At 43.8% G+C, this 14,755-nt stretch overlaps 1 protein-coding gene across 2 annotated transcripts in view; it reads left to right on the top strand.

Annotated features, from left to right (window-relative positions):
• LOC119957720 (rho GTPase-activating protein 11A-like) overlaps window positions 1–9,926 on the top strand; it is a 64,175-nt gene extending 54,249 nt beyond the window's left edge. For both annotated transcript variants that reach the window (XM_038785803.1, XM_038785811.1), the window contains 2 exons: window positions 5,292–5,439; window positions 7,245–9,926. In XM_038785803.1, the coding sequence (XP_038641731.1) occupies window positions 5,292–5,439; window positions 7,245–8,971 (1,875 nt within the window). In that variant the 3' untranslated portion in view covers window positions 8,972–9,926. The remainder of the gene's footprint in view (window positions 1–5,291; window positions 5,440–7,244) is intronic.
• Window positions 9,927–14,755: the final 4,829 nt, after the last annotated feature.

The raw sequence follows: 14,755 nt of genomic DNA, 5'->3' as shown, positions 1-14,755 counted from the left end.
ATGCAGGCTTCATGCGGCGCATGCTAGGCCGGATTCCAGATCTTAAGGCTGATCAATTAAGTGAGTGGGCAGCGCATCAGAAATTGGGAGCTTGATAATGGGAGGAGATTTTAATACCGTGCTGGACCCAGCACTGGATCGTTCTAGGTCCAGGACCGGTAAGAGGCTGGCCGCAGCCACAGTGCTGAGGGGGTTCATGGACCAGATTTGGGGGGGTGGGGGGGGGGGGGGGGGGGGGGGGGGTAGGGAGTTCTCGTTGTTCTCCCATGTTCATAAGGCTTACTCACGGATTGACTTTTTTGGCCTCAGCAGGGCACTGATTCCGAGGGTGGTAGGGGCGGAGTATTCGGCGATAGCCATATCTGACCACGCTCCGCATTGGGTGGAGCTGGGGGAGGGGAAGGACCCATGCCCGCTGTGTAGGTTAGAGGTGTTGCTGTCGGACGAGGATGTATGTGAGCGGGTCCGGAGGTGTGTAGAGGGGTATTTGGAAACTAATGACAATGGGGAGGTGCAGGTGGGGGTGGTCTGGGAGACGCTGAAGGCGGTGGTTAGGGGGAGGGAACTGATTTCTATTAGAGCACACAGGGAGAGGGGGGAGAAAAGGGAGAGGGAGAGGTTGGTGGAAGAAATGGTAAGGGTAGACAGGAGGTACGCGGAGGTCCCGGAAGAAGGGCTTTTGAGGAAGCGTCGTAGTCTCCAAGCAGAGTTCGATATATTGACCACCAGGAAAGCGGAGGCGCAGTGGAGGAGGACGCAAGGGGCGGTATATGAGTACGGGGAGAAGGCGAGTCGGATGCTGGCCCACCAACTCCGGAAGCGGGAGGCGGCGAGGGAGTTAGGGACGGAGGAGGGAATCTGGTGTGGAGTGCAAGGGGCATTAACGGAGTGTTCAGGACCTTCTATGCGGAGTTGTACCGGTCAGTGCCCCCTGGGGAGGAGGGTGGAATGGACCTCTTTATGGACAAACTGGAGTTCCCGAGAGTAGGGGAGGAGTAGACAGAGGGTCTGGGGGCGCCAGTCGAGCTGGAGGAGCTGACCAATGTGATGGGGAGTATGCAGTCAGGGAAGGCACCGGGGCCTGATGGCTTCCCGGTGGAATTTTATAAGAAATTTTCAGACCTGATGGGCCCGCTGTTAGTGAGGACCTTGAATGAGGCAAGGGAGAGGGGGGCTCCAGGGCATTAATTTCATTGATTTTGAAGCGAGATAAGGACCCCCTCCAGTGTGGGTCTTACAGGCCGATCTCGCTCCTCAATGTGGACGTGAAACTGCTGGCCAAGATACTGGCCAGGAGGGTGGAAGAGGTGGTCCAGCAGGTTATTCACGAGGACCAAATGGGTTTTGTGAAGGGGAGGCAGTTGAACGTCACTGTGCGGCGGCTTCTCAACGTCATAATGATGCTGGCGGTGGACGGAGAGGCGGAGATAGTGGCATCGATGGATGCGGAGAAAGCCTTTGACAGGGTGGAGTGGAGCTACCTGTGGGAGGTATTGAGGAGGTTTGGGTTTGGTGAGAGATTTATTAGGTGGGTGAGGCTGTTGTATACAGTAGTCCCCCTTTATAACGCGGGTGTTGGGGTCCAAGACAGCCACCCCCGTTGCAACCGAGCCGCGGATATCCACGATGGGGGTTTTAAATTTATTTAAAAATCTATGCTAGCGCTTCCCATTGAGAGTCGGCGGGGGGCGGGGGGAGAGGTCAGACCCCCGTAGACTCACAATGGGAAGCGCTAGCATAGATTTTTAAATAAATTTAAAACCCCCATCGTGGATCTAATTAAAACAGTGTCAATTTCAGCGGCCGGCTCACTTTGATCCGGAGAGGGAAGCTGCTCTCTCACTGAAACAATCAGCCGGCCGCTGAAATTGACACTGCTGGCTGCTCTCTCCCTCCAATCCAACTTTTAAGTTTTAATGTTTCTGATTGGAGGGAGAGAGCAGCGGGCAGTGTCAATTTCAGTGGCCGGCTGATTGTTTCAGTGAGAGAGCAGCTTCCCTCTCCGGATCAAAGTGAGCCGGCCGCTGAAATTGACACAACTGACAGTTGGGGTCCATAAGCCCCCCCGCGGTATATCGCGAATTGCGGAGCGCGGTATAACGGGGGACTACTGTAATGCTCTGTTGGCAGCGTGGTGACGAACGGGAGGAGGTCGGAGGATTTTCGGTTGTACCGGGGGACGAGGCAGGGATGCCCCTTGTCTCCCATGCTGTTCGCGTTGGTGATCGAGCCCCTGGCCATGGCGCTGAGGGAATCGAGGAACTGGAGGAGGATTGGGGGGGGGGGTTTATTGTACATCGCAGAGATCCGGCGGGGGGGATGCCGGAGGTGATGAGGATTCTCGGGGAGTTTGGAGACTTCTCTGGCTATAAGCTCAATGTGGGAAAGAGTGAGCTGTTCGTGGTGCATATGGGGGACCAGGAGAAAGAGATAGGGGGGCACCCACTGAAAAGGGCAGAGAGGAGCTTCAGATACCTGGGGGTCCAGATTGAGCTGGGGGGCCCTGCATAGATTAAACTTTGAGGCTGGTGGAGCAGATGGAGGAGGAGTTCAGGAGGTGGGATGTGTTGCCACTCTACCTAGCGGGCAGGGTCCAGTCGGTTAAGATGACGGTGCTCCCGAGGTTTCTGTTCCTCTTCCAGTGTTTACCCATCATGATCCCGAAGGTTTTCTTTAGGAGGGTCAGCAGGAGTATTATGGGGTTTGTGTGGGTGCAGAAGACCCCGAGGGTGAGGAGGGTATTTCTGGAGCGAGGTAGGGAAGTGGGTGGATTGGCGCTGTCCAACCTGTGTGGGTATTACTGGGCTGCGAATGTAGGGGGAGCGAGCCGCATGGAAGAGGATGGAAGCGGCGTCCTGTGTGGGCACAAGCTTAGAGGCGCTGGTGACGGCCCCGTTGCTGCTCCCCCCAGCAAGGTACTCTACGAGTCCGGTAGTGGTGGCTACCCTCAATCTGGGGGCAGTGGAGGCGGCATAGGGGGGAAGTGAAGGCCTCAGTTTGGTCCTCGATATGGGGGAGTCACTGGTTTGTACCAGGGAGGATAGATGGAGGGTTTTTGAGCTGGCACAGGGCAGGTATAAGGCAGATGGGGTACCTCTTCCTTCACGGGAAGTTTGCGACCATGGAGGAGTTGGAGGGAAAGTGGGGTCTCCCCCCAGGGAATACCTTCAGGTATATGCAGATTAGGGCGTTTGTTAGGCGGTAGGTGGCGGAGTTTCCGCTATTGCCGCCAATGGGGGTTCAGGATAGGGTGCTCTCGGGGACGTTGGTCGGCGAGGGCAGGATCTCGGCAATTTATCAGGTGATACAGGAGGCGGAGGAGGCCTCGGTGGAAGAGCTGAAAGCGAAGTGGGAGGAGGAGCTGGGAGAAGAGATGGATGAGGGGACGTGGGCAGACGCCCTGGGGAGGGTGAATTCCTCCTCCTCTTGCGCACGGCTTAGTCTAATTCAACTAAAGGTTCTGCATAGGGCGCATGTGACTGGGGCCAGGCTGAACCAGTTCTTTTGGGGGGGGGGGGTGGGGAAGGAAGAGAGGTGGGGGGAGGACAGGTGTGGCAAGTGTTCGGGGAGCCCAACGAATCACACCCACATGTTTTGGGCGTGCCCGGCGTTGGAGGGCTTTTGGAAGGGGGTAGCGGGGACCTTGTCAAAGGTGGTTGGCTCCAGGGTGGAACCGGGCTGGGGGTGTGCAATTTTTGGGGTAGCATCGGAGCTGTGAGTGCAGGAGGCGAAAGAGGCCCCCTTTGCGTCCCTGATAGCCCGGCTCAGGATTCTTTTACAGTGGAAGGACGCGAAGCCCCCGAGCCCGGAATCCTGGATTAGCGATATGGCTGGGTCCATTAAACTGGAGAGGGTCAAGTTCGCCCTGAGGGGGTCGGTGCAGGGGTTCTTCCGGCAGTGGCAGCCTTTTCTTGATTTCCTGGCGGAGCGTTAGAGGGTGGTTAACTTCAGCAGCAACCCAGGGGGGGGGTTACGGTTTTGTTACGGGGGTTTGTTTTCATGGTTCTATGCCTATTTATTTTTCTTGTTAATTTATTGTTTTTGTATTTGAAGGGGGGGGGGTTACTGTTTTTCTTTGTTGTGATAAAATTTGTTATTCAAAATTTGAATAAAAATTATTTAAAAAAAAAAGAAAATGTAGTGTAATTCAGTTGAGATTGATTGAGACATTGATGCATCTTTAAAGCTCCAGATTTTTGTTATATTGCAAAAAACACTCTTGCTATCAATGTGCTAATGGCCCTTGCATCTTAATTTTTGATGTGCAATTTACATTTGCATTTGTTGCTCAATGTTGAAGTTCAATGCTGACAAATTTAATCAGTACATTTCCGGATCTATAGATTACAAGGCTATAATTTTTAGAATATACAAAGAATTCAAATAGCAAAAGATCTGATTTATACACGTAGGTCCAACTTTTGCAGGCAAAAGCTCTTGCTGTTCATTTCACGGACTGCTGTGCACAACGCTTGGTGGGTTTTTCAGCAACACCTTCTCTAATCTGGCATCTAATTAGTGCGTCACCCTCTACGACACTACAATGTGTATGAGCATGGTAAGAAACAGCAAGGTTCTTTAGCTAATCAGATGGAAGAATCCTTCACTGAGACATCCAGAGTCTAAACCAGAAAACATAAATTAGGTTTAAATCATGTACAGAAAACAAAACAAAGATTATGAACGATAGTGCGTATTAAATGGGGTAAGTGCGTATTAAGAGGGGTAAAAGATTAACAGAAAATAAGAAAATAATCTCCATCACTAACCTCCGAAGGAATGAGACTGCACATTTTTTAAATTTCAGGGCCAGAGACATTATTTGGCAATGATCATTACCAGTGATCACACCATTAAAAAATCATTCACTCTTCTATGCACCTGCCTAAATTTTTATGGTGTCTGTAGTGGGAAACTAATGGATAGATACTTAAAGTTCATGTCCGTAAATGCCGAATCTGGAGTGGGGGAGGAATGGGGTGTCTCCGACTACACCCAGACTTCGATATTTAAATGTGCTTGTGTAGATGCCTGAAGTTGTTGTCCAGTTGACTGCATAGTGGCTCTGAGCACTGTTAGTCTCACTGGTATTATTACTGCAAAGTCTGGGCCAAAGTATACTTCTGGCTTACACAAAATTTGTGTTGTATCCCAGAATGTTCCATTACTGACTTTGACAGAAGTTATTTAGAAATAGTTCTGCTGGTGCACAAGCCAATATTTTAACCTTGGGTTATATACAGTGCATTGTTTCAAGTTAAATGTTATATGAATATTTTAATTTTGCACAGAATACCTTGCCATCTGGAGGCCCAGCTCCAAATGGATCAGAAAACATTGGCTGGCGACTTGCAAATCAGCGTGACGTTCACAAGTACAATTGGTTCTCAGCGGAAGATCTCCCATTTGCTCCAGTTGTAAGACACAGAGATACAAATGGTAAATGTTGGTAAAATTCCCCACTTTTTTCATCATGCCCCTCCAATACCGAGCATGATGGGTTTTGGGAAAGTCATGGGCTGAGCACAAAAATATAGATACGGTGGTGTTGCAAGTAGTTTCCTTATTATGCAAGACCCCAGATCTTTTTTTTAAATATAACATGTTTTTTATTGAGTTTTCATATTTTATATCCAACAAATTACAAATTACTAGAGAGGGGAAAAAAAACACGCAAAAATTAACATGTATATTTACAGGTAAGCATCTTCATAATAACAACTGTGGCCGCCCCCTTTAGCCGGCATACATATTTTACATTCCCCAATATGGCCGAGGCACATGTTTATAGGCATTTATTTACAGTTTGGTTTTGGGCCTTAGCTAGCCATCAAACCCCCATAACGAACCCGTGGCCCTCCATTTGGAGAGATTCCGAGAGGTCGGACAGCCAGTCTGCAGCTCTGGGCGGTGCTGCTGACCGCCAGCCAAACAGGATTCTACGGCAGGCGATCAGGGAGGCAAGGGCGTCCGCCCTCCTCCCCAGGAATAGATCTGGCTGGTCTGAAACCCCGAAGACCGCCACTATCGGGCATGGCTCCACCCTCACCCCCACCACTTTGGACATAGCCTCGAAGAAGGTTGTCCAGTACTCCACAAGTCTGGGGCAAGACCAGAATCCAGATCTTTTTTTTTTGGAGTTTTATTTATCCCCGGTTTAAAAATTGTTGCTCCTTCAGTTGGACCTTTTTACTGCTACAATGTTGTTGTTAAGTACAGCTGTTCTTTTGTTTTTGGGATGGAATCCAATCCAGCTCAGACTAATTAAATGGAAGTCTCTTCCACAAGAATCTTAAGTGAAAATAATTTAAGGCCTTTTAACTTTCGGCACAGTAGGTATGGATTTGGCACACACCATTGTCGACAGCTTTTCATATTTTGCACTTTATTGCTATTTGGTCAGGTAGACTGGAAAAATAAACAATTTGAGGTTTGGACATTTGAGGGAACTTTACTCCATGTGCAGTGACTTGATCTGCAAATGTTTGATGATGACACTAGGAGGGGGCGGGGGGGTGGAATTGAAGCTGTGAAGGTTATAGTTCCGGTGCATCAGCAAGGCCGGCTTCAACCTGCCAACATCCAGGTGTGGTTGAATTAGGAGTAGGGCAGGCACCTGATGTGTTCCCAGATGGTAGGTTGGCAATTCAAATATGTTAGTGAGGCTGGAGACCTCCGATTTTACCTACTTTGCAGGTTTAACTGTGCCTTTTAAGAGGGGAAATCCTGTTAGCAAATGTGAATTTTCTTTCAGCAGTAAAAAGTATTTAAAATACTCAACCCAAAAAGTTCCTTCTGGTCTCATAATTAACTTAATTTTATTTGCATAATGGTGCACCATTATTTATTAACGTTCAAAGGTAGAAATGAAAATTGCTGTGCTACATATGATACCATGCTTCCAGTATGGTAGGCCTTTTAAACTGCTCATGATTCCTGGCTTCATAATAGGTGAGATACATTTTCTAGGTTCTGTGTTCTTTTTGCTATTATTTCCCATTCCTCCTTGTGCTGGTGCATCTAATTTAAAACTGGGTTTCTTTTTTTTAAAATTTAGAGTACCCAATTAATTTTTTTTCAATTAAGGGGCAATTTAGCATGGCCATTCCACCTAACCTGCACATCTTTGGGTTGTAGGGGCGAAACCCACACAAACACTGGGAGAATGTGCAAACTCCACACGGACAGTGACCCAGAGCTGGGACTGTAAAACTGTTTCATGATCACTCTTTGTTTCCTTTCAGCCTCGAAGCGCATAAGTAAATCAGAAGAAAATCTTCTCACTCCAAAGTGCACTAAAGATATTCACCGAATGTCATGGAATGGTGCCAGTCCTACAGAGTCGCAAGTAATTTGTAGCCATTCCAATATGGAAACTCCATTAGAGTGTTACCTCAATTCTGGAAGTTATCAGTCGGAGCCTGCACTCGTCATTGGAAAACCACCCACCATACCAGGGGATTTCCGGAACCAATGTGCAACTCACAAAAATAGTAGCAGAAATAGCGGAGAGTCTTTAGGTGAGGGTGCAAACATTGGGACTGGAGAAACTGTGGTGAAAATTAAAAGCACATTTTCTGAATCAGGGAGTGACATGTGTTCAGTTATTGGAGAATATAAACCTTCCACTTTGAATAATTTGTGTAAAAGTGACTTGCTTTTCCAGCAAATTCAAAATGTGGCTGCCCCTCAGAAACCTGATAACATATTTGGAGATTTGTCAGATCAAAAATATTCCTGCTCAGAATTGCCATCCCAACAAGTTTCTGAAATAAAGCATCAAAATGCCAAAATAGCTTCCTGCTCAACAGAAATGATCATAACACATGGCATGAACAGTAATCTAGATTGCATTAGTAATTTGGATCAGCAAGATGTTAATGGAGCTGCAGTTCTACAAGCCAAAAACGTGCCTTTAGATGCCGATCATAGTAATCTAAACAAAACCAAAAAATCCATTAAGTGTGTTACAGTATTTTCATTCACCGGGCTGCCATCTCCTGATCAGGTGCCATCAAATGATAAAAAATTGAAAGAACAAAAGGAAAATACTATTCCTGTAGAAAAGATAACTCTGCCAGATTCTGGTGGCCCCAGTGATAATCATCATCGTCCCTCTGAATTGCACCAGTCTGTGTTCTTGCATAATAAATTGGAATCTACTTTAGATAAGATAGATGACAACTTATTGTCTATAGATGGAACTCGAGCATTAGAATTCCCTTCAAAGATACATACTTTGGATGTTCCTTTGAGGAAGGTTTCAGAAGAAGTTGTGAAGGAGACTGAATGTGATCGTCACAAAGTGGTTGAACATATTCAGTGGTTCAATAGTCTTTCATTAAATGATCAGAATCCAAGACACAAAACTGTCCAAACCCCTTTAAAGTTTAAGCGTATCCCAGTTCGTCAGTCTATTAAAAGGATGAATTCACTATTGTATGGAAATGACAAATCAATAGCAACAGGGACCAGATCATGTAAAATTGCAGCTGGCTCTACAATGGTTAAGTCAGTAAGTCATAAAAGTGCTCCGTCATTTAATCCAAATTCATTTTTGTTCACACAAAACACAAATGTAAAGCAGGGTAAACACAGAACTGATGTACACCAAAATAATTTACCTGTTGAAGGATTTTGCAAAACCAAACCAGCATCACAAACCCAAGATTCTGCTGCCTTTCAGCAAGAGCATTTAGTTAGACAGCAGAAGAATTCATTTGATCAGAATATTAGCCAGTCAGTTTTTGAAGATTTGACTAATGGAAAAATGTCAAGAATCCATCAAGTTGATTGTGTGCTGCCAAAGCATAGTGGAACTATTGAAAAAATGTCTTGTGTAACTCCAGAAAAATCCATTTGTAACTCCATGTTGCATAAAGTTGCAGAAAAAGAGAGACACCGTTACAAAGGTTCACCAAAGTGTCCCATTTCATCAGCAAAACTCTCAACTAAAGCCATAGACCTATAAATGTGTGGGATAAGATAGTTTTGTTGTCATTCTTCATTGCTGCTGTTTGATGTCTCGAATTGCACAAGTTGAGCTCCTAAAATTAGCTTCAACATTGATATTCAGGTTATAAGTACTTGGAATGCTGGAATTTGATAAAAACTAAATTAAGTTACTATTTTGTAAAATAATGCACTTCAGTGTGTTGTGCTGAAGTGTATGCCATAACTGAGTTCATGTCCTTTTCTTTGAATGGTATCAGGCAACTAATAATTGTTATATTTTGTGGCGGCAGCTTTCTTTTAACTAAAGTTTGTTTTTTATTTTCTTAATGCTTTTTAAAAATTCACTACTGAGTAAATCTCTACGGCTTGTTAATATTTAACTTCGTGGAATGATGGAGAATTGAAAATCATTTTGCAACTTAAATGTAAAGATTTTAAAGTAACGAATCATTGTAAAAATTTACCTGCTTCCTAATAGTGTCCAATATTGTGCTAATGTGTATGGCAGGTTGACGAGCTAGGCTGGATTTTTGTTTTCTCATGCTGATTCTGTTTAAAAAGATTTCTCACTGTACATTGAAATCTCTTATTCTTCCAGAAATCCCATTAAGCACCTTTAGTTTATTGTACTGTAATTTTTAATACAGTATATTGTACTGTAGTTTATATTCATTTAAAATGAACAGAATAGTTTAAGTTGTACTCTATAAATTAAGATTAACGTGCTTATCATGAAATACACATGTAAAGTTGACTGTCTCAACTTGTTGCTACCAATCCTATTGGGTTGGGTTTAATTTAATACTGCAAGTGTTCCAATGAAATCATTGTCGGTTGATTTGAGCAGAAATGTAAACGGTAAGAAATTGTTCATGTATTCTCTGAAATTTATTTGAGCATATGTGTGTATGTTTACAGCATTTGACTTCAGCGGAGCAGAATTTGAAATAAAATATTCCCTTCTATTTGCAGTCTAATTGTTGTAAAAATATTGTGCTGGTTTGCAGTGCAGTTAAGGAGAATGTAGGATAAACAAAGCCAGAGCTTGAAATGAAATGAGAAATGAGAGAATCGCTTATTGTCACGAGTAGGCTTCAATGAAGTTACTGTGAAAAGCCCCTAGTCGCCACATTCCGGCGCCTGTTCGGGGAGGCTGGTACGGGAATCGAACTGTGCTGCTGTCCTGCCTGGGTCTGCTTTCAAAGCCAGCAATTTAGCCCAGTGAGCTAAACCAGCCCCACACAGCTTACTGGATGACAAAGGAGTTAGTAGGTAAAATGAAACAGAATGGCAGATTTAAGAAATTTGATGTTGAACTTGACAAAGGAATAGACAGCGAGACTGGTCAACTTGTTACAAGTCAGAAAGATTTATTAAGAATAAAACTTTAATAAATCTAGGCAGTAATTTACCAGCTTTACTTCCCATGGTTTTAACCATGGATAGCAGAGCATGCCATGGATTGCCACATGGTCTTCCCTTGTTTCTAATCTTATCTTTCTTGCTTCTCCCAGGTTAACTCTTGGTCTCCTTCCCTGTGACTACGGTCTTTGCCTCAATCCTTCTTTACGGTTTCCGATGCCTGAGTCTACGTGATGGGATTAATCCTGGCCCATACCAAGTTGATGCGATTTATACATTGTCAGTTACAGATCAGTTCAATCTGTCCTTGTGATTACACAAATCATTATTTTAAGGCAGCATTAACCAATTTCCAGTAAATGCTGTTTTTAGTCAACAATTTAATCCAGAGCTAAAGATTCACCATTTCAAATCAAATATATACTTGATTTTCCCACAAAGATGTCAAGTTGATAATACAAGTGTGAACCACCCGAATTGCAGAACATACTCTCTTTTTCACCCCTGTGTGTGAAAAGAGACTGGCAGTTAATGTGAAAGTGAATCCAAATGTCATCTTTAGTATAGTAAAAGAGGAGTGGGACCGATTACGGGCCAGAGTTAATTTTCACATGGAGGTAGTGGGCTGCCCAAGTCATTGTGAAAGAGAAGGTAATTGAGACACTAGATGAGCTAAAAATTGCAAAAAACAAAAACATGTACACGCGTTGCGCCTATTTCAACTGAACAAAATGGGTGACAGCCATTCTTTGGCTAGGGCAATGCTTTGAGCAATCCAAATCAACCTGCCTTTTATTTGATTTTAAACAAAGCTTAGTAGTTCACTGTCAGTCATCCATTAACTGGTTCATTTTCTATGACTCTGCTTCAACCAATCAGCACTCTTAAGAAGTATAATTTCCTTTACATTTGGTATTCATGTAAATGACCTGGCGAGTGCAAGACGAAAAGCTTTGATGTCTTTTTTCAGCAATACCCAAAGATGAGGTATTATAAAGCTGGCTTCATTAAGTTGGTAAGTCACCAGACCCAGATGAGATGAAGTAACAGTGGAGATTGCAGAAGCACTGACCACAACCTTCTAAGCTTGCTTGGATCAAGGGGTGGTGCCAAAGGACTGGAGAATTTCAAATGTTAAGGATAATGACAGGTCAGTCAGTTCGACCTCAGTGGTGGAAAAACTTTGCGAAAAAACCAGGCCAGTGTGCATGAGGAAATGTTTATGAATAACTCCTCTTGACCAATGTCCACAGAAAAATTACAGGAAAACAAGATCAAAATAAGGTGCTATAGAAACAGTCTTGTGGTTTTATGCGACTAAATTTATAATTAGGCGCAAGGTGATAAAGTAAGTTGATGAGGGTATGAAATGGCCATTTCTGGATAGGCTGACTCCAGTCAAGAAATGAGGGAGTTCTGCACAGTTAGAGGTGTCTGCCACCTTGGGGGAGGAGGGGGGGGGGGGGGGGGGGGGGAGCTGTATAATAGATCCTGCGGCAATATTTTGAAGAAGAATAAAGGAGTTGTTCCCAGTGTCCTGACCAACTCTCATGCATCAACCAACTTTGCTTAAGCATGGGTGGCACAGTGGTTAGCGTTGCTGCCTACGGCGCTGAGGACCCGGGTTCGAATCCCGGCCCTAGGTCACTGTCCGTGTGGAGTTTGCACGTTCTCCCCGTGCCTGCGTGGGTTTCACCCCCGTAACCCAAAGATGTGCAGGTTAGGTGGATTGGCCACGCTGAATTGCCCCTTAATTGGAAAAAAATAATTGGATATGCTTAAAAAAAAAACTGTTTTTTTTTTTTTTTGAAACTTCGCTTAAGCATGAGCTAGTTATTTATCACATTGCTGTTTGTGAGACTTTGGTGCGTCCTCATTGGCTGTCGCATTTCTTATATGAAAGCCTAATAGTCTTCTGCATTGTGAAGATTCTGTGAATGCAGTGGCAACACTTCAAAAGTACTTCATTAGCTATCATGGACTTTGGGACAATGAGGTTGTGAAAGGCACTTTTTCTTACGCTTAATTATATATGAAAGCATTATTTTGATTAAGATGCCTCGTGGCTGGCTTAAGGTTTTCCTTCTATATTTAATAATTGAGGGTGGAGGGTGAAGTTAGACAATAGTGCAATGAGAAGGAAAGGGTTATTGAAAGTTTTATGATGTTTCAAGAATACTTGAAGTCAAAAACATATGTTTGTTATTTTGTTCAATTTTTTTAAAGTGCCAACTGTGCTGTCCAAGTTTAGTGCAAGTATTAGGTACTCTCTTGAGACAGTCCAAATGTGAGCAATTTAAAAAGAATTTAAGAGAAGTAGAGTTTATGGGGTAGACATTTACCTCAATTGACTGCCCATTCTACACAGCACTGGTGGTTAGTTCCATTGACTGCAAATAAATTATATGTTGGGCACTGTGTATAAGGGGTGACATACTGCCTATTATGTGCCACTCCAGATTAATTCTGATCGCTATCTATTTTCTCCTAAATGGCCATAGTAGAAAATGGTTCCTTCTGTGCTGTAAATGAATCTATGAATCTGATTTAACATCTAGTGAGATTTTTATACATAGAAACATACATAGAAAAATAGAAGCAGAAATAGGCCATTCATCCCTTCAAGCCTGCTCCATCATTCATTATGATCATGGCTGATCATATTCAATACCCTGATCCGGCCTCTCTCTTCGCCCTCCCAAATATCCCTTTAGCCCCAAGGGCCACATCTAATTCCTTTTTGAAATCGCAATGTTTTGGCCTCAACTATTTCTATGGTAGTGAATTCCACAGATTCACTACTCTCTGGGTGAAGACATTTCTCCTCGCCTCAGTCCTAAAAGGTTTACCCCTTATCCTCAAACTATGACCCCTAGTCTGGACTCCTCGCCATCAGGAACATTCTTTCTGAATCTACCCTGTCTAATCCAGTTGGAATTTTATACGTTTCTATGAGATCCCCTATCACTCTTCTAAACTTCAAAGAATATAATCCTAACCAATTTAGTGTCTCCTCATATACAAATCCCACCATTCTAGTAAACTTTTGCTGTACTCCATCCATAGAACAGATAAGGACACTAAAATTGCACATAATTGGTGTGGCCTCGCCAATGCCCTATACAATTGCAATCGAACATCCCTATAACTATCAAATTCTCTCGTGATTAAGGCCAACATATCCTTTGGCTTCTTTACTGCCTGCTGTACCTGCGCTTACTTTCAGCGACTGATGCACGAGGACACCAAGGTCTCGTTGAGTATCCACCCCTCAATTTACACCCATTCAAATAATAATCTGCCTTCCTATTTTTTGCTACCAAAGTGGATAGCTTCATCGTTATCCACATGCTACTGCATATGCCCACTTACTCAGCCTATCCAAATCACATTGAAGCATCTCTGCATCCTCCTCCCAGCTCACCCTTCCACCCAACCTTGCATCATCTGCAGATTTGGAGATAATACATTTAGTTTTCTCGCCCAAACCATTATATGCAATGTGAACAGTTGGGAGTCCTAGCACAAGTCCCTGCAGTACCCCAGTCACTGCCTGCCAATCAGAAAAAGACCCATTTATTCCAATTCTATGTTTCCTGTCTACTAACCAGTTTTCTATCCATCTCAAGACACGAGCCGCAATCCCATCCGTTTTAAGTTAACATAGTAATCTGTTATGAGACCTCCTCGAAAGCCTTCTGAAAGTTTAAATAAACCACATCCACCAGTTCTCCCTGGTCAATCCTATAGATACATCTTCAAAGAATGTCAGTAGATTTGGCAAGTATGATTTCCCTTTTGTAAATCCATGCTGACTTTGTTTGATTATATCACTGTTTTCCAAATGCTGTGCTATGAAATCCTTGGTAATGACTCTAGCACCTTCCCAACTACTAATGTTAGGCTCACTGATCGATAGTTCTCTGTTTTCTCTCTCCCTCCCTTTATGAATAGCAGGTTTATATTAGCTATCCTCCAATCTGTAGGAACCATTCTAAAGAATTTCGCTAAATGACCACCAATGGATCTACTATTTCGAGGGCCACTTCCTTAAGTACTCTGGGTTGAAGATTATCGGACCCTGGAGATTCATCAACCTTCAATCCCATTAATTTCTTCAAAACCATTTCTCTACGAATACTGAATTTCTTCAACTCTTCCGTGAAACTTGTGTTTCTCAGAACTTCCGGTACATTATTCAGGTTTTCTCTTTGTGAAGACAGAAATAAAGTGCAAATTTAGTTCCTCAGCCATTTCTTTGTTACCCATTGAGTTACTCGTTTCTAAGGGGCCTACATTTATTTTTGTCAATATTTTTCTCTTTGCATACCTATGTAACCTTTTACAGACAGTTTTTATGTTCCCTGCTAGCTTACTTTCGTATTGTATTTCCTCAATTAATCAATCCCTTAGTCTGCCGTTGCGGAATTTTAAACTG

The sequence above is a fragment of the Scyliorhinus canicula genome, chromosome 2 (genome assembly GCF_902713615.1).
Source record: "Scyliorhinus canicula chromosome 2, sScyCan1.1, whole genome shotgun sequence".
Classification (NCBI taxonomy): domain Eukaryota; kingdom Metazoa; phylum Chordata; class Chondrichthyes; order Carcharhiniformes; family Scyliorhinidae; genus Scyliorhinus; species Scyliorhinus canicula.
This window is presented reverse-complemented; position numbering and strand designations above follow the sequence as displayed.